The sequence below is a fragment of the Pristis pectinata genome, chromosome 10, assembly GCF_009764475.1.
Source record: "Pristis pectinata isolate sPriPec2 chromosome 10, sPriPec2.1.pri, whole genome shotgun sequence".
NCBI lineage: Eukaryota > Metazoa > Chordata > Chondrichthyes > Rhinopristiformes > Pristidae > Pristis > Pristis pectinata.
Window position 1 is genome coordinate 66079159 of NC_067414.1, and position 26298 is coordinate 66105456.

At 37.3% G+C, this 26298-nt stretch overlaps 1 protein-coding gene across 2 annotated transcripts; it reads right to left on the reverse strand.

Moving 5' to 3' along the window:
• wdcp (WD repeat and coiled coil containing) lies at positions 1-23987 on the reverse strand. 2 transcript variants are annotated; one of them, XM_052024663.1, is made up of 4 exons: positions 23795-23987; positions 16096-18001; positions 14111-14231; positions 1-4010 (listed from the first exon to the last, which is right to left on the reverse strand). In XM_052024663.1, the coding sequence occupies exons 2-4, from the start codon at positions 17989-17991 to the stop codon at positions 3835-3837; spliced, it is 2193 nt and encodes a 730-aa protein (XP_051880623.1). In that variant the 5' UTR covers positions 17992-18001; positions 23795-23987; the 3' UTR covers positions 1-3834. The 2 variants fall into 2 exon arrangements, with proteins under 2 accessions (XP_051880623.1, XP_051880622.1); XM_052024662.1 differs by lacking the exon at positions 23795-23987 and adding an exon at positions 19028-19158.
• Positions 23988-26298: the final 2311 nt, after the last annotated feature.

Here is a 26298-nt window from a genome sequence, read left to right on the forward strand (position 1 = left end):
CTAAGATACTCCAAAACAATTTTTTACAGATAATTTCTCAAAAGATGTGAATAATAGAAATATAATCTAAGAAATGCAAAATATAGTAACTTCAGTTTAAATAAATATATTAACATGAAGAAAAGCTAAAAAAGTCTTCCAAATATGGATTCTGTTATTTCAAAAGCCCAAGTACAATCTTCTCGTAGCTCCAAAATACTTCAGCAACAACATATTTTGTCTTGTAATATTGTAACACTCTATCCAAAATGATCCAAGATAGTTGTAATTTTTGGTTTAAAATGGTGGTTGTAAGCACCCCTGCTGCTAGCCATTACATCATTCTTTATGACTGCAGTTTAACACAAAAAATAAACTAATATTGGTCTCTAGAATTTCTAGCTGCATCACCAAGGTAGACAGGGGAACAAAACAAATGCAACATTAAGGCGTCTTTTTAGATCACCCTGAACTATTCAATACTCAGTTTTCTTTGGAGTATACACTAATCCAAATATAGCATGCCATCATCAACAGCAATAGAGCATCAAACGATAAACAAGCTGACAGCTCCCACAGTCTTGCTGCACAGAATCACATTTTCTCTACTCCACTTAAAACTACAATTGTCATCAAAAGTACATGTTAAATTAGCTGATCTTAAACAGCTTGTGAGATCACAGAAGTACTTTAGGTCAAAAGTAGATGGAAAACTTCGGTACAAATTCTGCTTTTCATTATTACATTATAAAATCTACAACTACACTGGTGTAGCATTTCCTCATAAAATTACACAAGGCAGTCAGAATAACTTCAATAGCTTTAGACTGGATATTGTTCTGGAATTGTTTTCTAACAAAACTGATAGGACACATAGAATCTACATATCTAAATATCCACAGGAATATTAAGACCACTACAAATGATGGGAAATACAACACTTAAAGTTAGCTCAGAAGCTGCTGGCTATTCTGTGCTACAGAAAGGCTTGAGGTCTTATATGAATAATATAAACAATGTTTGACTGAAAGAAACTTAAATGTACCATATTTTGCAAATAATGTAATATTCTGGCTCATTGCAATACCAAGAAATGTAGTTGATTTAATAAAAATGAAAGTAGGTATAAAATCATATGAATCTTATTTCATCTGACAATGATAAAACCAAACTGCAACAATCACAGCCTCTATATTTCAGGTCATTACACATAAATCAAAGAACCTGACATTTAGGTTATGTTCCTTACCCCTGTTATACACAACTGCTCATAAACAAAACTTTTGTTGCATGCACTACAACCAGGTTCTACCAGAATTAGACAAATTAGGAATTCAATCGTTGTAGCCCATTTGGGTTTATGGATTATTGTGGCCCAATGCTACCTGACTGAGACACCATCTGGAGATTCAAAACCAATTATCCAGTTACTACAAAAATATCAGCCATACTAATTAGATATGCTACAGGTGAGCTGTAATTTTTCAGCTTCAGCTTTTGCCAGTTATATAATCCTCTGTCTATTCAATAAATGGACAGGAAATAGCAAGCGGACCAATGTGTAAGTGAACAATCTTTAGATGTTTCACTTTCAAGAAATAGTTGCCTAGGGTTATGCAGGTGGATGAAATAGCCAACTGATTTTAAAATAAAACTACAGTAGTTTAGGAAACTCACAGTGTTAGCAACAGCTGAACAGTACATTCCACAAAGTTGTTACAGTTTAAAAATCTGAAGAATTCATGTAAGAAATTTAATGAGCATCAACAGAATTTAAACTGGTTAAATGTACAGGCAAAGTTGAACAAATTAATCTGAACAACCAAAATGCAATGCTATTTTCAAAGATGAAAAGGGAAACTGTTTTGCAAAACTGATTATGTCCCCTAAAACCATGAAAGTTTATTAAATCTCTTGAAACAATTCTTAAGAAAATCAACACTTTATTTTCACAGACCTTCTTTTATCACTATGGTTTTAGATTCTTTCATACATGACTTTTACAATTCAAATGGCGCTATGCTGTCAGGACATACCTTCCAAACTGTTCAGTGACAAGACATAAAGGGACTTTGGGTGGGGGAGAGGAGGGTGGCGGGGATACCCAATCCTCAGCAAGATCCCACATGGAGCCTACTTCTATCAAGCAAGCAACTGTTACAGCTCCTCTCTCTGGATATTCTTGCTGAAAATCCTGCCTCAATCTATTACTAGAGACTCAGAAACCTAGGCACAGGTAATCTCAGCACCTCATCCTGCCTCTTCTTGTACCACTGAACCATTAAGGGGAGGGCAGAAGCTTTTCCCTTTATTTTATGAAAGTTCTCAAGTTCAGATGGGACCCAACGTTTCTAGGACTCAACGTTTTCTGCCCATTCATGTACATTCATGCAGGATTCATGGCAAGATCACACCAGAAGGAAGGATGAATTTTAGTCTTATCTTTTATGAATCCTGATGAAGGGTCTTGACCCGAAACGTTGACAGTTTATTTCCCTCCATAGTTGTGTGTGTTGCTCCAGATTCCAGCATCTGCAGACTCTCTTATGTCTCAGCCTTAAATTTCAGTTTTGCAGTAAGATTTATTTGAATCTAGAGTCAATGATTATAAAACTACCTTCAGCATTCCAAACTCCCAACAGCAAGAAAGAGTTAGGCATTGAGGCACTAATCAACTTCCCAATGAGATTCAAGAGGATATATTCATGGGTTTGCACTCAGATCCACTGAATGACTTGATAATTAACTTAAATTCATGGAAAACAATTAGCAGCTTCCTTTAAAAGGATGTGCTTCAATTCACCTAATTCAATTAACCTCGCAATCTAGCATACTCAGGTGCAGATCCAGAATCTCCAACTGACAATGCCTATGGAATTAATTTACATTGACATCCAGAAGGCATTCATTAAGGATTTATACATCAGACTAAGATGAAAGATCATGGAACAGAAGTCAAATGATTACTTAGTTACAAGAGGAAGCAGCAGACAGCGAGTGGGGATAATGTGCATGGACTGAATTTGAAAGGTGGCTAGTGAATCTGCAACTATTCACTACATTATGACTTAAATAATTTACAAGTCCAAGTTTGCTAATGACATAAAAACTGATGAATACCAAGTTGTGTATATAGACAATGTTGGATTAAATGAGAAGGCAAAAGTATGACAGATGGATTTCAAGAAAATTTGAGGTCATCCATTTCAGATCAACAGATTAAATAGTAAACAAAAACCTTAAAGATCCAGAATATAAAGTATAATAAGTTTTAGTACAGCTATACCAAGTCTGTTCATTAAAATATACTAGAGTCAGGCTGAAATAAAAGAGATAAAGGGACACTTCCATGGAAGTTTTCAGTATTTTGAAAGTAATTGATAGGATATAGAGAAACTTATCCTGTAATTGGGGAAAAAAGAAACATAAAATCAGTGCTAAGTCAAATCAGAAGAAGAGCTAGGAAACATCTGTTTATTCAAAAGATGATTAAAGTATGGAATTCCCTCCCTCTTGCTGGCTTAATTAATACATTCAAAGTTGAGATCAATAAGCATATATTGGCCAAGGATATATAAAAGGACATGGAGAAATGGTAGGCAGATGAGATTAAGAAACCAAAAAGCTATGATTGACCATATTGTGGAACAAGCTTGAGAAGCTGAATGATTTAGTCTTGTGCAGTGTTCCTAATGAAGTCCCCAGCAGGAAGAAAACTACCTGATACTCTGTATGTTCATATGATTAAAATAGACTCAAATACTTTATTATGTGTTTGCTCATTTATGAATATCACAATTAACAAGTGAGTTGAAAGAGAAGCTCGTTAGTATTTCACATTTGTACAAGTGAAGGTTATGTTGTACTTCTGCGGCTGTCCAAATTAAAACTGCTGGTTGGAGATGGAGGCGGTGGAAATTCTAGAGATCCTATTGTTTGCTTCCCATCACGAATCATAATTTCCTGTTTGGGTCTGAATGTTAATGGAGCAAATCCGTCATTATCTGCAGTCAGAACTATCCAATTAGAACCTACAATAAAAATAAGAAGGTTACTACTTGATATCTAAAACACAACTGAAACAAAGTTACAAAATACACATGCTCCAAGTAATCGTTACAATAAAAAATAAATGCCAGATAACAATATCCCTTAGAATCCTAATTAAAGTAAAATAGTTTTATTCAAATTTTTCAGAAACTTCAAACTTATTTTTTTTAAACTAGAAGTTCTGGTGAACACTTTGTAAACCCAAAACTCAACAGGACCAACTATATTGTTCTAACACTTCCAATTTCACAATGAATTCAAGCAATTGCTATCAGCTCAGTCATCTCTATGAAGTACAATGTATTCAAACTTTAATCTTAGAAAATAATCTTAGAAGATGGTGTTATATCATAACTGCAGTTGTTAAACCATTGGGAAGCTTACCAATATATATCAGAATATGAACAAATTTCATTCCTGATTTACTGCTAATGTAGTCAAATGTGGCTGGCCTAATGAATCTGTGACTTTATCATTTAGGAAATTATACTACAGGTTATGAGTATTATGATATAAATATAATGTTATTTACTTACTTTCATCTTTTTCAATTAAAATCAATCTATATGTTCATGTAAAATTTTAGAATGTTATCTGTCTGTCAGTTACAAGGAATTTGTAATAAAATTGTACATTTCTTCAAAGGTGCATGTATAAATGGATTAAGTATTCTTTTAGTACTTGTTAATTCCCATATTTATATTCACTAGCATAACATTGTGTTATACATGAGATCCCAATCTGGAGAGCAATGGAAATATTGCAATCATCAGAGAAATTCAAAAAATGAAATACTTTATCACACCTTGAAACTTGAACACTTAGCCAATCACAACATTTAACTGCAACATCTTGAGGGTATTTGGATGAAATTAAACACATAATCTGCATTACCACAACAATCTATATAGGAATAATTCAGCTTGGGTTATTAGGATAAATAAATATGATAACTGATTATCATCCCTCAAATACTGTCTATCATATTTACTGTCTATCATATTACTGTCCATTAATCTGTCTATCCCCTTTCCACCTGTGCTGAGGATTGCACCTCCAGTATGATCTCATGTAAAAAAAAGTCTGTAAATGAATCAGCAGAGCTAAAGAGAGCAAAGTAATATTGTATACATTTCAGATAAGCAGCAGTTTGAAAACTCTCATTATCTGTGTTTACTGTAATATTTAAACCATGTATTAATCAAATATGAACATTTTAACTTTTAAATCAGCATCAACATAGGCATTTCAAGGTACCAGAGGGATGAAAAGAATACCAAATATCTGATACAGTAGAACAAATAAAAAAAATTGCAAAGGTGGGGTGAGAGAGGTTGGCAATCTCTGTCATTGATGCCTGGCCACAGGCAAGGAAGAGGAGTGTGTGGAACGTGAACCATTGCTAATTATAGCATCGCTTATGATGGCCCAGCTGTGATCAGCTAAATCAGCACAAAGTGCGGGTGAATCTCAGACCTTTCTAGACTGCATAAACAGCAGCTAAGATGCCATTTAGGCAAATACTTCTCTGGTCACTGAGTCAACTTGAAAGCTTATGCTACTCAAATAAATATTTTTATCCTGATGAGACACACATAATTAAACTCTGATCATTCAATGAGTATTCTCGAATAAGGCCATTTATGACAGTTTAAATCATTTGTTTTGGCTGTGGAAATAAAATTGATTAGATACAATCTTCTGAGCTGCAGAATGTCAGGTTTGGGGTAAATGTGGGGAAAGGCACAAGTGAATTAATTTCAATCATATTCCACAGCAATTTCTGATAACTGACCATTGTCACAATAAATATGATTTTTTATCGATTCATTCTTCTTACTAAAGTGGATCCACCAAGTAAAGCGGTATTTATCAAAAATGTCAATTCTTAGGAACTCAAAATACTTTTAGCAAAATCAGTTCTATTTTACCTTCAAGGTTACAATGATCACTGAACCACAATTAGTGAGATTGCTTTTTGCAGCTGTATCAGTAAGATGTCAAAGCATCTCTCTGAATTGCTGTGGGGTTGCTAGGATATGGCTAAGATCTTAACTACGAGGACACATGAATCAAGCAAAACAATTCATTTTTCTTTTCAGTAAATTACATTTTGAGCTGGATTTAAAATACAGTGTTACAAAATGCAGAATTTGAAGGGTGGTCAAGGGTTGGTAAAGGCAGAGAGAAAAACAAGGAACTGAATTAAAAAAAAAACTTGGGGTTAAAATGTCTTGAACAGAAATAAGAAAACCTTAAAGGGCCCTTATCAGAATTCTGGAACTCAGAAAATACTGGAAACAAATATTGGATCTTGAAGCAACAAGGAAAATATAAGAATTACACTTTGTGGTTTGCCCAAGCATAGCAGCTCCAAAAGATAGCAGTAAACATAACATTCCTAAATATGTTTCGTTCAAGAAAGACAGAAACAATTATGAAGGGCTATATAAAAAAGACAATAAGGTGATAATGAAGCTATGAGAATTATCAGTGGAAAGAAAAGCAATGAAGGTTGGCTCTGCCCAAATAAACTAATGGACTGAATGATGATTTTTTTAAATTAAGCAATTAGATAGCTTAGTAAATTTTACTGTCTTAACAATGGGAAACTATTAACTGGAAATATAGAAATGGAAAGAAAACCTTTTGTCAAAGGTGTATTTAGAAGAATATCACGATGTTGCGATTATCCATAATAACAATTTTATTTCTATATAATGAATAAGAATAGAAAAAACAAATTCAGACTAGTTCATGCAGATGCCATCCAAATAGCTTGCGAAAGAAGTAATGGAATCTCATGCAATCAGTGGCCATAATTTAATCAAATCTAAAATCTGGCAATTGCTACCATCCATGACTAGGATAGAAATATTTGATTACAAGAAAGCAAACTACAATAAGATGAGGAGAAAATGCTGAAAGAGTAGTGAAGAGAAATGTAGCTGAATGAAACTGATTAATATAATTAGCTATATAGGAGCAAAAGTAGCTAAAGAAGAAAGCAAAAGGGTGAAAGTGTAGGCATAGTTGGCATAAGGCATCATAGAAATGTCAGCTTTTTTTAAAATACGAAAGCAAAACATCATATGCTGGAAATCTGAAATAATAACAAAAAAATACTATAAATAGTCAACGGATCAGAAAGCACCTTCAGAGACAGTTTCAGACCAACAGCCTGCTGCGTATTTATCAGCATTTGGTGAAATTATAAATTTCACTCTTTTATATTTGTTAGCTTTCCATCCTGGATAACTTCTCCAGTACCCCATCATTTTTTATAATTGCAGTCAGTACTCTGTAAATTTCTGTCATTAACAGAAAGATTTTCATTTTTAATTTAAAAAATTTAACCCAGTAACGGTAGCGTAGCGGTTAGCGCGATGCTATTACAGCGCCAGCAATCGGGGTTCGATTCCCGTCACTGTCTGTAAGGAGTTTGTGCGTTCTCCCATGTCTGCGTGGGTTTCCTCCAGGTGCTCCGGTTTCCTCCCACATTCTAAAGACGTACACGGGTAGGTTAATTTGGGGGTTTTAAAATGGGTGTGGCGGACTCATTGGGCCGGAAGGGCCTGTTACCACGCTGTAAATAAAATTTAAAAAAAAAATTTTTAAAAAGTCTTAAAAGTAAATATGACCATAAAATATACCATGTTTTACAGGCTCCAATGTTCCTTCAAAACTATCTAATTTTAGTTGTATGTAAAAAAAAGTATGCAACAGCTGAATTCAGTTCAAAAAGAAAATGCAGCATAAGGGGACAGTGCAATACTCAAGTTTTGGCAGCTACTAGTCAGTATGACATTAATAATTTGAGGATTCTTACAGTACACTCCTATTTCCTATAACTTATCTTTAATTTACATTTGTATGCTCAGTTCTGACCTATAAAAATTGACAATAAATACTCTTCATGAGGAATAAGTAACATTCCCATTATTGGCAATATTGCATACATCAAAAATGTATGTGATACTGCTTGGTACAATATATGAATGATGAAACACCAAAAACGGAGAGCAAGAAATTAGTAACCATGTCTAGAAAGCAGACAAAAGAAGTGCAGAAAATTGAAAACTGTAAATCAAAAACTGCAGATGCTGGAAATCTGAAATAAAAACAGAAAGTGCTGGAAAAACTCAGCAGGTCAGGCAGAGTCTGTGGAAAGAGAAACAGTTAATGGTTCTGGTCAAAGGCCATTCTTCAGAACTGTGGAAGGGAGAAAGCAAGTTAGTCCAAGTGACAGAGAAGATGGGGGAGGGCAGTGGGTGGAACAAAGGAATGTCTGTAATCTGGTGAAATGATGTAGCCATTGAATGGGTAGTTAAACTCTTTGTCCGTGTAATGGTATTGTTAATGGTGTGAAGTCTGGGTTATGTACTGTCTGGTCCACTGGGATGTGCTGAGCAGGCCAGAAATAAATAGAAATAAAAGAAAATAAAGGAAATAAAATAAAAGGGGGAGAGGAAAGAAAGAAGAGCAAGTTATCTGAAATTGGAGAATTTAATATTCACTCCTGCAGGCTGCAACATGCCCAGAAAAAAAATAAAGCACCGTTGCTCCAGTTTACATTGGATCTCGCTGTAACAGTGCACCATCCAGTACAAATCCACAGACTCCTAAAGCTACCTTGATTACACTTCCTCCCATCCTGCCTCGTGTAAGGATTCCATTCTGTTCTGATGATTAAGACATTCTGCACAGGTGCCTTTCAAATGCCTTCCTTTGTCCTGAACCATGGCTTTCCCTCCGCCATTCTGGACAGAGTCCTTTTCTGCATCCCATCTAATTCCCGCACCTCTGCTCTCACCCCTTCTCCTCCTGGACAGAGCAAGAACAGAGTTCTCCTGGTCTTCACCTTCTCACCTATGAACTGATGCAGCTCTTAATTCCTTTACCCCAACTCTAGATACAACTATTGAATATTCTCCTGGCTGGCCTCCCATTCTCCACAATGCCTAAACTTTTGTCTCCTATCCATGTGCCGCAGACCCAGAAAATATTACGATGCTAAATGGTGGGGGGGGGGGGGGGAGGTGGAGAGGAGTGTGAGAGAGAGAGAGAGTGCACATAAGAGAGTGAGAGAGAGAGCATGCATCAGAGAGGGATAGCTTAAACAAGTGCAGAAATGTTACAGTAATGGGAGCAATTTGCATGGTTTCCAAATGAGAAAGCTAAAAAATCATTTTGGGGTCGGGAGAACGGAGGTCTCAACACAAGAGGTACCTGTGAGCAGGGTTAATATGCTAGTAGGATTATCAAACGAAGGACACATGGATTGAAAGGTACACTCAGCCTCGTTATCGATGAAGCATAGGGTATAGGCTTTCCAAAAACACAGAAAAAACTAAGGCCCTCTCCTATGTATCAAATAGGACCTACAAATAAACATAAATATGATCTATAATGTTCTAAAAGCATTAACACATATTACTATACATTGTAAAACATTTAAATAACAAAAGGGAAATGAGATTAGTTTACAAAACAATACAAAGATATCATAAAAATGCACAAACCTTTAATAAAATAATCTTGAGCACCACATCATCTCAAGAGGATATAATGCAGTGCTCAACCCCTTCTCAGATGTTGGGGGAGTGGTTAGAATTTCCTCTGGGCCAACAGTTCTTGACCGAGGAGATGGAGGCTGGAGGAGTGGGAGCTTGAGAGCAAGATGAGGAAAAAGAGGCACAGAGCTGCCATTCTCCCATTGGCTTGGCCTTTTTAAATAACACACACATGCAGAGAAATACATCTGTAAGCATTTCATTTCTTTTGAAGACATTTAAATACCTTTTGGTGCGGCTCAAAGCTTTTGAAAAATTCGAGATGAGTTGAATATGTGGATAGATAATCAGCAGATAACAAGGACTGAGTGTAAAACAGAACCCCTAGTCAAATATGACATTTCATGGATGTAAAAACAATTATATAGTAGTCACAGGGATATTAACTACCCTGTTGTGAACTATGATTGGTATTACAGAAATTTTAAAATAGAATCAAGAAACCTTTTAGAGCCATTACATAGAAAACCTACCAAGAAATGATGCCAGTGTGGGACTTGAGAATGAAGATGGGCGGGTGAAAGGTGTATCAGTGAGAAAGTAATTCAGTAGTAGTGATCATGGTTAGTTATATTTAGAGAAGTTACAGTGAAGAATAAGTTAGATCAGCTGCGAAAGTTCTCATGGGGAAAAATATATATTACAAAGCTAAGATGTGATATAGCAAAAGTGGACCAGATGAGTCACTTGAAGGTGAATTACTGTCTGTTGGGTAGTGGACTTAAATGTCCATCAACATGACTGGCTTCGTAACTCCACTGCTTATCAGTCTGGCAAAATCTAACGGAGATTGCTGTGAGAATGAGGCACACAGCATGTAGTGCACAGGCTAATGCAAGAGCAAATTCTACCTGATAGACCATGATATCATTGACAGGAGTCAATAATATACATTCCTTTTGGAAACAAAAACCCATATTGAAGGCAACTTCCATTGTATTTTATAGCTTTGTACTAAACTGGTTAGATTCAAAATAGATTCTCACAGCTCAAAACGAGACAGTCATGAAATTCAATGGGCCATCAGCAAGAGGAATTGCACTCCGCAACAATCTACAGCCTCATGTGCCAGCATATCCTTCACTCAATCATTACTACCAAGCCAGAAAACAAAAAAAGGAATCAAGAACAAACTAAGAACAGCAGAAGGAAAATCTAAAACGAAAAGATCAAGATGCTGCAGTTACACTACGGAACCACAGAACTAAATTGTGGGCGTAGCATGCTGTGGACAGGGCTAAAATATCCCACAACCAACGAAAACAAATCAAAGCTCTGCAGTCTTGCTACATGGAGTTGTAAGTGGTCACGGAACATTCAACTGCCTATGGGGATGGAAGTTTCATGAATCCTAAGATCTTCAATGACGACGGAGTCAACTACCTGACTGAAAAGGACACTGAACAGGGTTCAGACATTTCAGACCATGGAATCTAGGGGAAAATGATAATTTGGACAGAAAAATGCCCCTGTGACAGGAAACTAAAGGATTGGTTGACAGTTGGTTTTTGTGCGTGGAAGGGTGTTGGGCTCTGCAGGGCTAGATATTAAAATTTTTGCTTGTTATGGTTCAAATTAACGGCTCACACTTAAATTTTGGGGAATGGGGAAGAACTCTGTTGATGATACAAAAATAAGCCATGTGATAATAAGTAAGAAAACTGTAGACTGTGGGAAGACATCAAGACTGATAAGATGGCCACAAAAAAGGCAAATAGAATTTAACCTGGAGAAACGTGAGGTCATACCTTTGGAAAAGGCAAACATTGGGAATTATAGAATAAACAGTTGGATGAGAAGAAGTGTAAAGGAACAGAGGGACTTTGGACAACATGTTCAAAGTTGCACAAACACAGCAGGCAAATAAACTGATATAGAAGGCATTCAGCATACTTTCTTTCACCGGCTCCCAAGGAAATACTTAGGACCTATTAACCCGGTCTCAATCCTGAGTCATGCCACCATTCCCTGATTTCAAATACTGATACATAAGGCTTTCTTGCATTGCTCCAGTCGTGGGTCTTGGCCTTGGTGAGTTCCATCCCCATGCGTCCTTGGATGCAGCATTTTCCCACTGGTGTTCCCTCCTACTTGTTAGTCATAGTTCCACTTGGTTTGCCACCAGGTGTTAATATAGTCCATGCAATCACTTCTGGCCTTGACTGGTTCTTTGGTCACTTTTAGCCTAACCTACATTCATCCAGCTAAACTATAAATATCAGGTCTATACACTGCAGAAGAAATCAAAGTCTGTTGTGCTCTGCTGCAATGGGGTTTTAGGAAATGAGATGAAATCACTTAATGAGTTAGTATTCTGAGAAAAGCAAAATGAGAAAACAAAAGCACTATGCACAAATTATTTTCAGTGACAGAAAGAAGGGCATGCAAATAATAGACAAGCAGTCTGGAATTTACAGGAAGAAGCAGAAACAAGGATCTAAGAAAAGGCTATTAGCAAAGAAAGCAGTCTCAGGATATGAGAAGGATCAGATCATAAATTAATGTTTGATTACGTCAAGCTGAGGTACTGATTGTTATATTAATTGAGAGAACTGGCAATTGTTAAAATCGAGATGATAGTACTCCTTTGGACAATCTGCATGATATTCAATGGATTTGTTTCAAATTATCATTGCCAGGCATAAAAAGTGCTAGTGCATTATTTTTATATGGAGCTTTTTGAACATCTGATCATCATATTAGAATACTGATAATCCATATGCTGAAAAAGTATTATTAGTAAATAAATACGATCGACCATCTGTCCTACTTGCTGAGTTTATAACACTGAATACCAACGTCAGGCTTTAAGACATAATCGGGTTTCAGTGATAAGCCTTAGCACAGTAAGCTCCAGTGATAATACAAGAATTTTTTGCGTCTGTTTGGGTAGCCGTTTATTGTTTGAACATTGTGGTGTTACACTGAACATTTAAAGAAGAGGTTTCTGTATTGACCACTTTTTACAAATTTATTGTAAAGGTTTATTGAAAGTAATTGTAATGACAAAATCCATCTTACATTTCCAATCTTAACATTTTAATTTGAAAACTTGCCTTCTTTTTCATTTTAACCTTATTTGATTCTGTCTAATATGAACAGAACTGATGTTTAAATATATTACAGGCACAAATTAAGGTCCACAGCAAGATCCACTGGCAAGCCAGCTTTTAAGTAAAATCATTATGATTGGGGTAAATATATGTTTTCAGTACAAAATTGGGAAAAGCTTTGAACACGGCTCAATTATTTGTGGTGTTCTAAATGAACACTTTTCAAACTCAGAACTATATAATTAAACAAATTGAACAAAACTGCTAGAGTGACCTTTGAAAATTAGTTATTTAATAGTGATTTTAAAATTTTAAATGACATGAATTTGCAGACATTTGGCTTCCATTAAAAGGCTTAATTCTCTGTGACAATAACAAGTTAAGAATATGAACAAAGCTGTTCAGTGACTGACATTTTCTAACATGGCTATCAGTTATCTTACTTCTCTATCTCAACATGATGATGCCATGCCGAAGAATGTCCAATCACAAACATACAGTGGTACAAAACAGAACTGTCAATTTTGACTACATACGGTGATGCCATAATTCCAAGTCAGAATGGAGTTGATTCAGTAATTTCTCCCATTTATACAATAGAGACAACAGCCTCTACTTGTTGCGAGTACTTCCCTAAGTTCTGCCCCACCTCCAACTTATTTGTTGGGAAACAGAGTAATCCTAAAAGGCACAATGAGAAAACTTTGGGTTTTGCATACCCAAGGATTTCTGCCTTCCTTATTAATATATATGTTTCTGGAGAAAAAAGATGGAGCATTTGGGGCTATTACATATTGATAGAAACTTTCATTTTTTAAATTGCACTTTTTACTTTTCTTTGTTGTCAAGCTGAGAATCCTTGATCCACACCAACAGTACGCTGGAAAGAATGCCACTCATTGCCACGTTATTTACAATTCCCTTCGAGCCATCTTTAAAAGTAAGGTGACAGTCTCTCAAAACTAGGAAATAAGTATCTTCAGTCATATCAGTAATATAGAACAGGAATCATGGATTTGTACGAAAGATGTATCCAATGTAACCTGGTTAATGGATGTAGTTACACACAAAAAGATGGAGGAACTCAGCGGTAAGGCAGCAACTTCGGAGGGAAATGGACAGTCGATGTTTCAGGTCTTGACCCCTCATCAGGAAAGGGTCTCGACCCGAAAAGTCAACTGTCCATTTCCCTCCATAGATGCTGTCTGACCCATTGAGTTCCTCCAGCTTTTTGTGTTGCTCCAGATTTCCAGCATCTGCAGTCTCTTGTGTCTCCATAATGGATGTAGTTAATACCTTTAATCACAATTTTCATCTTGAGAAGCTCTCTCTGGTAACATGTCCAACTCAGGATCAAAACTCTGCCTCCCTAGTAATGTTTCTAACGTCAGAATATTTTGGTCACTACTGAAAATAGAATAATACATTTACTATTCACAAACTGAAACTACTTACCGTAAAACATTTCAACAACAAAAAGGTTAAAAACTTCTTGGACTGTACTTAGACGAAGCTTGCCTTCACAAAGGAGAAAAGCTCGTTTTTCATCCACAACTGTATTCTCCTGCAGTTTTTTCTTCAAAACATAATTATAAGGCAATGTTATTTATTGTAGATATAATTCCCTCAATCAGATAATTTAAATGAATTTCATCAACAGTGATTTAATAAATTATGTTTATGACCTCCCAATGTACATATGATTTGGAATAATCATTAAAATCTGTATATTTTCCACAAGGAACAGGATAGGGGAGGGAATATTGTTCTTTGAGCTGAGGATGCTGGTTTAAAGTTTCTTTCTCCAATGGTTATAGAAAATTTAGGCAAAATTATATTCAACAATTTCAATACAATTCCTGTTGGATGCAGATCTATGAATTCAAGTGTTCATAACGTCAGCTAAGTTGTAATTTCACTCATTTAGACCCGGGCTAGAAAGTAAATGGAAAAGTCAGGCAGTAGATGAGGAATTCCTTCTCAGTGGGGCATGATTCACTGCAATTCTTTACCACAGAGAGCTGTGGAGGCTCAGCCATTGAATATATTGAAGGTAGAAATTGACAGACAGTTGAACTACAAGGGAGTTAATTGGTATGGGGAGAGCACAGGAAAGTTAGCTTGAGGCCAGAAGTGGACCAGCCATGACCTTACTTAATGAAGGAGCAGGCTCTAGGGGTTGACTGGCTTACTCCTGTTCCTTTTTATTTTATGTACTTGTGTTATGTTCTAAGTGCAACTAAGCTGAAGTCAAATTTTGGTCTGCATAGACACAGTGGGCCAAATGGTTTGTCACCATGCCATAAATTTCTACGATTCTTTGAGCAGTTTATTTCCTATATTCTGCTAATAGAAAAGTAAATTACTAATTATTGCATACACCTGTAAGAAAGACTAACAAATTATCATTGCAAGGGAAGAAGATACTCCAGTGAGAGAGGGGGATTTTTTCTTCATTCAATGTCACATCAATTTAAAAAAAAATAAACAGTGGGGGTTGTAGGTGGTATGGAAGAGTAAGTGATTGGTTCCCTTTAACACCTTGCCATTTACCACAGATAAAGGTCGCAAGAAGGGTTTAGGTGAGTTGAATGAGGATCAGAGTTGCAGGAATTAAGCAAATACTTCAGTTATGGAGTGGCATATGCTGTAACCCATTCTATAAGGGCTTTGGAAAAACACCTCAAGAGCTGGCAATGTACATGATAAGCAAAACAGCCTCCTCCTATCTAAGGTTCCATTTTATGACAAGAATACTGTACTGTTGAAAGCTGCCTAAATCCCAAGGGTAACAAGTTGGCTACCTCTGACTACAGGAGCTTACAATGAAAATATAAATATTTGGTTTTCTGTGTTATCACTAAGGAGTTCCGCTGTGAAGTTCAGTTTCATTTAATTTTGAAAATGTTTCATGTTCAAATGTTTCATGTGTAAAATGAATTTAAAGCTAGTTTTATTAATTTTATCACCAAATAAAAGTTGAATAGTCTCTCAGCTTTAACTTTACAGACCAACCCCTAAATAACAGAGCTAATTTTATTAGTTCTGTAACAAATGACTAATCTTTAACAACCTTAATTTATATATCAAACTCTAAATAAACTTAAATACTTGCTTTTCCTTGTTCTTCTTATTAAAAGGAGTTTCAATGTAAGATTTAATTTATTTAATTTAAAAAAATATTTAAGCATCTGACCAAATAATTTAAAAAATGGTATTTTAATAGAATTAATTTCAACAATTAACAATAGCAAGGTTTCATTGCTACGTTGCATTTATTGTTTTTAGAATACTGCATGAAGATTAAAGTTTTGAAGTCCTCCTGCAGGAGTAATTGAAGTCAGGTCAAATAAATCACCACTTTGACTTCTCTAATTAAGAGGAAAAGCTAAACATCTACCTTTTGGCAACATAACCAAAATTAGAGGAAAACAAAATACCTGACAGGTGACATATAGAAATGAAGGATCAGATGAATAGGCCATTGATGACTTCTTTCCATTTCTTGTACAATCTGATATTTGAGAAAGGCACTGTTTCATTTCTTTGAAGCTATCAAGTAATTTTTCCATTTTTCTAGATAGTTGTTTAATTTCTTCATTCACTTTATCACTGTCGTTCAGTGAAGTTCTTGCACATGATAGTCCATCTTGATCTTCCTTAAATAAGACTGGGCTACTCAAATCTCTATTTAGTGGTCCAAGTCCATGCATTGTTATGGAGCTATTTACAGGTTCTGCATCATAGTTTTTCAAAATCATTGCAGATTGATTGAGTGCAGCTCCTTCTGTTGGTTTTGGAGTGCTTGCTTCTGAGCTCTGTTCACTACTGCTGTTCCTTATTTCTTCTATTAATCCCTTTTTATGACTTGGAAATTGAATTGTGGTATTCCCTGGCAATAATAGTTCTTTTCCTGTAACTGCTTCTTCCTTGGACAAATTTTCAAAATATTTCTTCATTCCAGAGATATTAATACCTGGCTGCCCAATCTTCAGATTGTCTGAAGAACCATCTAACAAGAGCTTTTTAGTCATAAATCTGATTAAATAACGATCTGAATTAGAAGATGGGAGAAAAGCAGGGTCATTTGATTTCTGCCTCCCAACTAAAATCAATAACAGTGTTTCAGTCAGAAAACACATACCTTTTGGCCGTTCATTCTTTTGTAAATGGATTTGCTGAATATTAGGCATACTTGAAGGAGTTACTGAATAGAGTAATATCACGTTACAAGTATTGGATGATACAGCAATTGTACATCGATGAGGATCAAAACTTAATATATCAGGGACCAGAATCCCAGGTATGCTTACTTTTCTAGTTGTTGTCACTTTTCTCTCAAAGGTTACAAGAATCAGATGTGAAGAATCATGACCACTTCCAGTAAGGCAATCCTTTCGCCGTAGGTGAATAAGGGGGCTAGGATCAGACTTTCGATGATTTGCTAGAATATGTGTCAAGTCTACACTATCAGATGATAAAAATGTCGGTTCTTCTATCAATGATCTTGAGGAATCTATTGAATTTCTTCTTGTATCCATAGAATGGGTTTCATCCACAGCTAGCATTGTGGGTCGTGAAATTAAAGATCCAGTTTCTGATGTGGGTGTAACATCAAAGGCAAGACCAGCATTGAGACCGCAGATTTTATCAAGAGGCAGTTCAGTTGTCACAACCACTTGTAAGTCCAAACATGCCTCCACTGCACAGATATATCCTCCAACATCAAAAATAGGGCAAAAATTGCATGCATGAAGAGTCTTTTGAGTATTATTCCAAATATAAGAATGAAGGGTGCTGCCTATGGCAATCACTAAACGATTTCCATCTGTGGTCCAACATGCACAATGAATCAAGCCACTACCTTTGATCTCCACTTTAACTCTACGATTATCAATCTGCACCGCAAACAATACCGAGGCATCCCTTTTTGTTAGCACCACCAAGGCATCATGTTTTGGGTGCCACACACAGCCTTGTTGCAGAATTGGAAAAATCTCTCCTAGTTCACAAGTTTGGGAAACCAATAGTTTGTTTTGTTCTAATGTGCTGTTTTGTAACTGCCATACAGTTATATGTTTTTTATGCTGAACAGCTAGCAATGCTAGAGTTCCTGTATAACAAACAGGACCCCAATGAAGCCCATTCACATGTTCAAAACTTCCAATAACACTGCTATCTCCAAACTTTACCTCACCATTGACAAGGTAAACAGCAGTGAGAGCAACTTGCTTTCCATCTGTCCAGGCAATCCCATGAATTGGATGAAGAGCTTGATGCAATACATTAATTCCAGTTCGCAGCAATTTCGCTTTTCCAAGCTCCATGCTGACCATCTTCAGAATTCTGGAGGTAATAAGAAAGAAAATGAAAATCTTGATCAAGCAGTGTATTTTCTTCAATGAATCTTACTCACAAAGGCCTTATTATGGCATATATCTGATTAAATCAAAGCAAATTCATCTGTTAATGTCTGCAATACAGTGGATGCATGTTTATCTTACTGAGGTGAAAGATATAAAGGTATAACCTTTGCTTACAGCAGTCTGTTGCTTACCTAAGGCTTCTTCAATAGAGCTGGCCTAAAAAGGAAAGCTACAACATTTAATCTATAATGAGACTTGAGCTGATTACCTTCAATAGAAGTCCAGACATTACTCGTTTTTCCGAGTTAAAAATAATGGATATTTTACATTCTCGCCGTGGAATTAACATACAAATCAATCAAGTGCAAAATAATGGAGAACTAACAGCTCGGATTTTCTACTGCATTAAATATACCAGGGACCGTATTTTTCTGCTGCTTTTTGAAGAACAGGAAAATAAAATTGAACAGAAAAGCCAACTTTGGTAAATTTTTGATCAGTTCTTCTGTGACACAATATCTTGCAATGAAAGTCTTGGATGAAAATTTACCGTAATGTATTTTTAATCCCACATTTATCGATAACTGACAGTGGTGATATTTTTATGTTGCTTACAACCTTAGTGGTAGAAGTCATGTGTAAGTCTCAAATTTGATAAAACCAAATTATCCCAAAAATCAAATGATACTAAAACTAGTGGCTCACACATGATAGCTGTAAAACTAAAAGCCAGCAATTTGGTGAACAACATAGATAACAACTGAGCAGTGCCAAGAATACTCATTGATGACAAAGTGTAAAGTTTTGATGTGCCACTAGGAATGACGTGGTTTATAGTTAAGTCATGTGTACATGCTGTACCACTAAATCACTTCCATTAACCTCAAGTATTCTTTTTCGACCTTAAACATCAGTAGCAACATAAATTGTTAAAGTCTGATACATATTGATCTATGACTAAATCTTTCTTTTCTTTCTGAGTGTCAAAAATATTTTAAATGTGTACCTTCCAATAAGCTTCCCACTGGAGTAGAGCAAATGCAAAATTGTTCACCTTATGTAGATTCCAATCCAGAACCAAGTTCACCCCAATGACAGTTGTCGAGTTGCAGTGCATGCAATTGTACAGGGGCTGAGCTTCAAATCCTCGTCTATTTGTTCACTAAAGCATATGAGAAAATGGTCCTTGCGCTTAACATTCACAAAAGAAAGGCCCTCTACAAACCTGCCCTGACTGTATAACATCACCCTTCAATACCTAATGTCCAAACAGGAGCCTGAACTACACGGATTACTTCCCATATCTCTGAAGCCACTTCTTAACAAAGACTGATATAGATGATGAATTTCACCAGTGTATTCAGTGCACCAGCACAGCCTTTGGCTATCAAAGGAAAAGTGTTTGAAGATAAAAGCTCACACTCTACCAGACTGCAGTAATCCCTGCTCTCCTGCACACGTCTGTAACATGAACTATCTATAGCAGGGATATTAAAGCACATTGACGCTGACTCTGCAAAATCCTCCAAATCCGCTGACAGAATAAGTGAAACAATTCAGTATCCTCTCCCAAATCAACAACCGTAGAGTATACTTAGTCATCATTCACATGCTTGTGAATGTGAAGGCACCAGACTTCAGAAACAGGCACAATTCCAAACTCCTTCATGGGAGCAGATTACCAAATGGACAAAGGAAGTGATTCCAGGATGTTCTTAAAGCCTCCTTGAAGTGCAGTGTTCCCACTGACTTGAGGGAATTTCTGGCCCAAGACAATCAAAATTGAGAAAGAACATTTCGGATGGCTTCACATGTATCTGTTGGAAGCATATAAAAGCAGAAATACTGAAATGGACTGGTAATGTGATCCTTGACCCCAGGAGACTGCCTGGGAAGAAGAAAAACACAGCATAAGGTTTTGTACCAGCAAGCCACTGATGCAAATGGAAAAGGGATTCTTAAGTTTTTAAATTTTCATACTATGTATAAAGTATCATCTCCATGCATAACTGTCCACTTTAGTTATTATGGTCCAATGACAATAAATGTTTGGTTTGGTTCATCGATGGGTGGGGAATGAATGGTGAGAGATAAAGAGAGAAAACAATTGCCATTAAAGTTGTATGTTGCTTAAATTTAAATTTCTAAACCAATACAGGAAAACACGTAGAATAAGTTGTTTACATACTTCCCTTCTCTTTCAATGCAGGATCATCTACCAGCTGCGCAACAAATTGTCTTCCTGCCAACCCAGCACCCTTCCAAAGTTCAAGTAACATAGGAAGAGATTAAGAATATGTATGCAAAATAAAGAAATTTATCACAACATTGTAATATCCCAAATTAATTCATAGTAAATATCTTCTGAATCTTAGTTATGCTGTTGCAAACTTTAACACAGAGTCCACTCACATATGCTGATGAATGGCTAGTTAACCTAGTATTGGTTGAAAGATGAATGTGGTTGAAGGATGAATGCAGTGAAAACACCAGGAGGGTTTTATTCTACAAAATAAATCATTGCAAGATGCTTTATATCCATCTGAAGAGATAAATTAATGCCCTAAAGTCATTTCTGAAAATCTGATTTAAACTTACAACATTATGACTCAGAAGTGTGAGTGTTACCTACTGAGCCAAGATCTCATTTGCTTTGGCTGGTAGAACTTTTAGTACTAAATTATTTCTTTAAAATTTTTTGCAATAGCAAGATAGCGCTTATTGCCTATCTGTAAACTTAACTGTTACCTACGTAGGGTGGAACTAGATTACCTACCAATCACTGAGTAAGGGTAACATGTCCATCTTCCTGAAGGGCACTGAATGACAAGTTTTTATTTAAAGGATAGCTTTCACAATCACTATCGGGCACTAACACTCAAACCAATATTTTAGAACAATTCTGCAGTTTATTATGCTGAGATTTCTCAATGCATGGATTATCAATGTTGTGATAAATTTCTGTATCACAATTAGATTATTAATTTTAATAAATAAATTCATCGCACTTTTGAGTTATTCTAATAGAAGATATTTTTCTTCACACTCTAGGGAATTTTGGTGTTTATACCCTTTCATTCATATTGAATTCATTTTATATCATGGAGCATCAGTACTCTCTACCCCTTAAACAATCAGTCCAACATCCAGCATTGGTAGGTTAGGAACTTCTTCCAATATAAATTCTGAAAAGACCAAAGCCATTAGTTTTGGTTTCTGTCACAAACTCAGATCCCAGTCTCTGACACCACTGCTCTCCATGCATGCTTTCCATCACCAATATTAGCAACCTCCAACTCTGCAAGACTTCCCAATTCCACATCTGCATCAGTTCATCTACTGCTGAAACTCTCCTTCATGTTACCTCAAAACATCACTTTTCTAATCCATTCTAGGCCTCTTGTGAACCCAACGTCATCCTAAACTGTAATCCTTATCAGACTAGGTCCCATTCAAAATGACTCCTGATAAACCACCCCGATTTTAAAACTTTTCTCAGTTCCCACCTCTGTACCTTCCTTCAACTCAAAAACTACGGAAATGTCTGGGTTCCTCCAATTCTAGTGCAGTGCTTATCCCAGATTTGAATTGCTTCACCAAGGTGGATGCCAAAGCCCAAGCTGGAATTCCTTCCCTAAGTTTCTCTACCTATCTCTCCTATCTAACAATCCTTAAAATCTACCTCTTCAACAACTTTTGTTTATCTGGCCTAATATTTACTTATGTGGCTAGGGCTCAAATTTTGTTTGATAACACTAGTTGAAGTGCTTGGGATATTTTACTGTACTGAAGATGTTATATAGATACATATTTGTTGTATAAGCAACAAACTGAATAAAAAGCTGTTATAGTTATTGTTTATTATAATAATTAAGACCTTAGGGCAAGTTTAAACTGAGGAGTGATGTCAATAAAAGTTAATTCATTAAGACAATCCCAGTTCCAACCTTTGAGATGCCCGGTCTAAAAATTCACTTGCTCTACCCCAGTATATATTCACAAATTGTGGGCCTATAGTTTTTTAATTGCTTCAAAAAAAACCACAGTTAAGGAATTACAATCTAGGGATTTGTACTCAAGATTCTTCACAGAGATGAGATTAGTGACCAGATTATTTTAATTTGTTCATTCACAGGATGTAAATGTCACTGGTAATCAGCAGCATTTATTGATCATTGCTTAAAGTCCACTGAACTAAGTGGGATGCTGGACCATTTGAAAGGGCAGTTAAGAGCCTGGAGTCACATAACAGCCATACTTCTTTCCCTGAATGGTTATTAGTGAACCAGATGGGTTTTGCAGCAATCCAATCCAGTCATTTCACACAGTCACCACTATGGACACTAGATTTTTAAATCTGTATTTATTTAATTACTTCAATTTTAATTCCCCAGTTGTTACAGTGGGGTTCAAGTTTCAATGTCTCTAAATTAAAGGTCTAGTAATTTAACTGCTCTGCTACATTACAGTATTTTTTTTATATCTTAGGTAAGGGAAAATTCAGAACAGGATATGTGATCACTTAAATGATCCAGAGGAATGATAGAGTCTTCGTTTAATGCTCAGTTAAGGCACGGTTCAGACAGTGCACCACTCCCTCAATACTGCATCCACAAGACCATAAGATGTAGGAACAGGAGTAGGTCATTTAGTAGGATCATGGCAGATCTGACATTCATCATCCACTTTCTTGCCCTTTCCCAATTATCCTTACAATTAGAAATCTATTTTAGCTTTAAAATACACAAGGATTTTACCCCCAGAATTCTCTGTGGCAAGGAGTTCCAAAGAAATTCTTTCTCATCTCAGAACTAAATGGGCACCCCCTTATTCTGAGGCCATGCCTTCTGGTTCTGGACTTCCCCCATGAGAGGAAATATCTCTCAGCATTTAGCAGGTCTAATTTCCTAACAATCTTAACCCTTTCCTTGTAGGTCAATCCCCCCCATATCTAGGATCATCCTCATGAACCTTCCTTAAAAGGCAAGAACCAGAATTGTTCACTACATTCTCTCTAGTGCCTTACACAGCTGCAGTAGGAGTTCCTTTCTTCTACGCTCCAACCCCCTTGAAGTAATGCCAACATCCCAATAGCCCTTTATATTACCTACTGCACTTGTCCTAGCTTTCAGCATTCTGTATACAAGACCATCCAAGTTCCTTTATGCTGCATATGCTTCCAGTTTTCTCTATTTAAATACTTGTTCCTCCTTCCAAAATGAACTTAACAATTTCTTAAGAGAGTAGACTCGAACCCGTGAATGAGCCAGGAGGGCAGACTTTCAGCAGTAGATGAACTATGTGGAATGGGGAACTGCCACAGCATTGAAAGCGAGTAGTCTTCAAGTTATTAACGTGAAGCATTAACTTTGTTTCTCTCGCCACAGATGTTGCCTGCCCCTTTTTATTTCGATCACTTGCTTCGCCAGGTTGGGGGTGGGGTATGTGTAAGTGGCGTGGGGGTGTGTAGAGGGGGCAGGGTAACCCCACCTCCCCAGGCAGGGCTGCACCTCTCCCATTCACACACTATCGTTGGATGTCATGGACAGAAGCCGAACAATTGGGAAGGGGGGAGGGGTGTGGGGGGAGGGGAGAAGGCGTGGGGGAAGGGGAGGAAGGCGTGGGTGGGGAGGAAGGGGTGGGGGTGTGGGGGCCATAAAGGCTCCTTCATCTTTGGACCCAGGCTTTGGCGCAGCTTCATTGCTCCCGGGTAACGTCCGGGGTTTGGATGCGATCCGTTCACAACTGGAGGCCCCGGGAAGCCCTGACTCACCCTTCCGCCCTCTCTCACTCTCTCTCTGTCCGGCCCCCTCAACAACAGCGGCAAGACGCCTCGCCGGAAGCACTGCCGCGGCTCCCGCTGCGCTTCCGGTCATGCGCAGACGGAGCGGATAACGTCCGCACCAACCGATGAGGGTGTGTTGGACCTTCCCCTGCGGTGGGGCACGACGAAGGTGGATAACTGTGTGGAAATGGCAACAGGAGTAACTTATCACAGCCTCGCTGCTAAGATGGTGGAAAGCCTCGGTGATGCACATAGCCACCACTTTCACAATGAAGCAGCTTGTCCTGTTTTGGTCAAATACCTTGTTCAGCAGAGATCTGAGCAGTCTAAATTAAAACACGGCCTGAAACACAGCCAAACCAAACCCACCCGGGATCATGTACCCGAATGACCATCGCCAAAAACGTGCTTGATCTGCCTGAGAATGAAACGCCGGATATTGATAAGAATAGAGTCCGTACGCTAGTCGTAAACAAATCATTTTGACTTGGATAAAGTACTGATCTGAACCTAAATATTTTATCAGAAATGAAAAATAGAAAATGCTGGAGGTTTCAGCTAGGCAGCAGCGCCTGTAAAATGATTTAAAAGAAGGCGGCATTTCAGTTTGAAGACCCTTCATCAGAACTGGAAAAGCGAGAAAACAATTTAGCTGTAAGTTGCAGAGAGCATGAGGGACAGGTGGATAGGACGAAGTGAATGTCTTTGATAAGCTGGAGCCATGTTTTCCATGATGATACGCTGTTTACAAGGCGAAATGCATAGATTAATGAGGACGGTGACTGAGAAAGAAAGAACAAACAAAGGAAGGTGGAAAAGGTAAAATGTAGGTCAGAGTCATTCAAGAGAACTGAATGCTAAAAGAATATAGGAAATGCCCAGCAGATCAAACTATGTCAATGGAGGGAGCAAAACTGAGTCAATTTTCCAAATAGATAACTTTTCAGGAGAATTTTAAGATGAGGTGCTTGTTCCTCAAGTTTACATTGGTTTCATCAGAACAGTGCAGAGACTGAAGACAGCTTAGAGTGGAAGTGGGATAGAGAATTATAGTGAAAGCTATAAATTGTCACCCAATTTGCATTTGGTTTTTCCAAAGTAGAGGAAGTCACATCATAAGCACTGAGTACAATACACTAAATCTGAAGAAGTACAACCAAATTGCTGCATCAAGTTAAGGAACTGTTGGGTTCCTGAATTATGGGAAGAGTTGGTATTAAAGAACAGATGTTCTATTTACTGCAGATGCATTGGGAATTGTAGCAAGAAAGGAAGTGCATAATTTGATGGAAGGACCAGAGAATCACAAAGGGTATGGTCCCTACAGAATACTAAGAGGAGAGAGGAGGGGATGATATATCTGATGGGGGAATATTTGTTGAGGTAGTGGAAATTGCAAAGGATGAACAGTTGTATGTAGAGACTGGTGGAGTGGAAAGTGAGGATCAGAGTAATTCTATCCTTACTCTGGCCAGGAGAAGTGGGTAAGAGTAAAGGTGTGGGAAATATTTGAAACCCAGTTGTGGAATGGAAGCCATGACTGAGGAAAAATGTCGACACAGAGGCACCTTTGGAAATTCTTGTCATCAGAACAGATATGACAGAGGTGGAGAAATGGGGAGAATTGAATGGAGACCTCAGAGGAGGGAGGTAACTCTAGGAACCTGTGGACTTGTAATATATGTTTGTCACTAACCTATCTCCTGAGAGTGACACAGAACAATCCAGAAAGGGAAGGGAAGAGTAAGAAGAACCATGTGAAGATGAGAGCAGGTTTGACAGCAAAATTAATGAAAATTTACAGGTTGTGGAAGCAGCACCAATACAGTCTTCTACTGTACGTACTAGAAAAAGAGTTAAGGGGGCCTGAATGGGACTGAAACAACTGTGCCATGTATCCCACAAAAAGATAGGCTTTGCTTAGATCCATGCAGGTTTCTATTGCTGCACCTTTCATTGAGTCATAGAAGTCAGAGAGTCATACAGCACTGAAACAGGCCCTTCTGCCCACCAAGTTTGTGCTTTTACATCTACTTACACCTATCTTGCTTTTTATTGTCCCCACATTCCCATCAAATCCCACCAGATTCTACTACTCACCTACATAGCAGGGGCAATTTACAGTGGCCAAATAACCTACCAGCCCACACATCTTTGGGATGTGGGAGAAAAACAGGATAACTGGAGGAAACACATGCAGTCAATTGAATTGAGCTGAAGGAGAAATTGTTTCCATGTGAGAATGGGTTCATCCAGACAAATTTGTGTGTTGGTGGAGGGTAACAGGTTGGGCTTCTTTTCAAGGAAGAAGCAGAGGGCTGTCAGATCATCCTGGTGTGGGACGAAGGTATCCAACCAGCACGTCTATTTTGAGAATGAGAAAGAAACAAAAACCTGTCAATACTAGAAATCTAAAATGCTGAAAATACTCAGCAAGTGAATCATCATCTGTTGAGATAGAAACAGAATGAATGTATCAGGTTGATGACCTT

What these genes read in the sequence shown, in the direction of transcription:
- wdcp (XM_052024663.1), bottom strand. Translation starts at nt 17,991, where the DNA reads ATGGTCAGCATGGAGCTTGGAAAAGCGAAATTGCTGCGAACTGGAATT. An exon ending in TTCTATATGTCACCTGTCAG is followed by an intron (nt 14,232 to 16,095) that starts GTATTTTGTTTT and finishes TATGTTTTGAAG; the next exon opens with AAAAAACTGCAGGAGAATAC. An exon ending in TGTTGTTGAAATGTTTTACG is followed by an intron (nt 4,011 to 14,110) that starts GTAAGTAGTTTC and finishes TTTTTATTGTAG; the next exon opens with GTTCTAATTGGATAGTTCTG.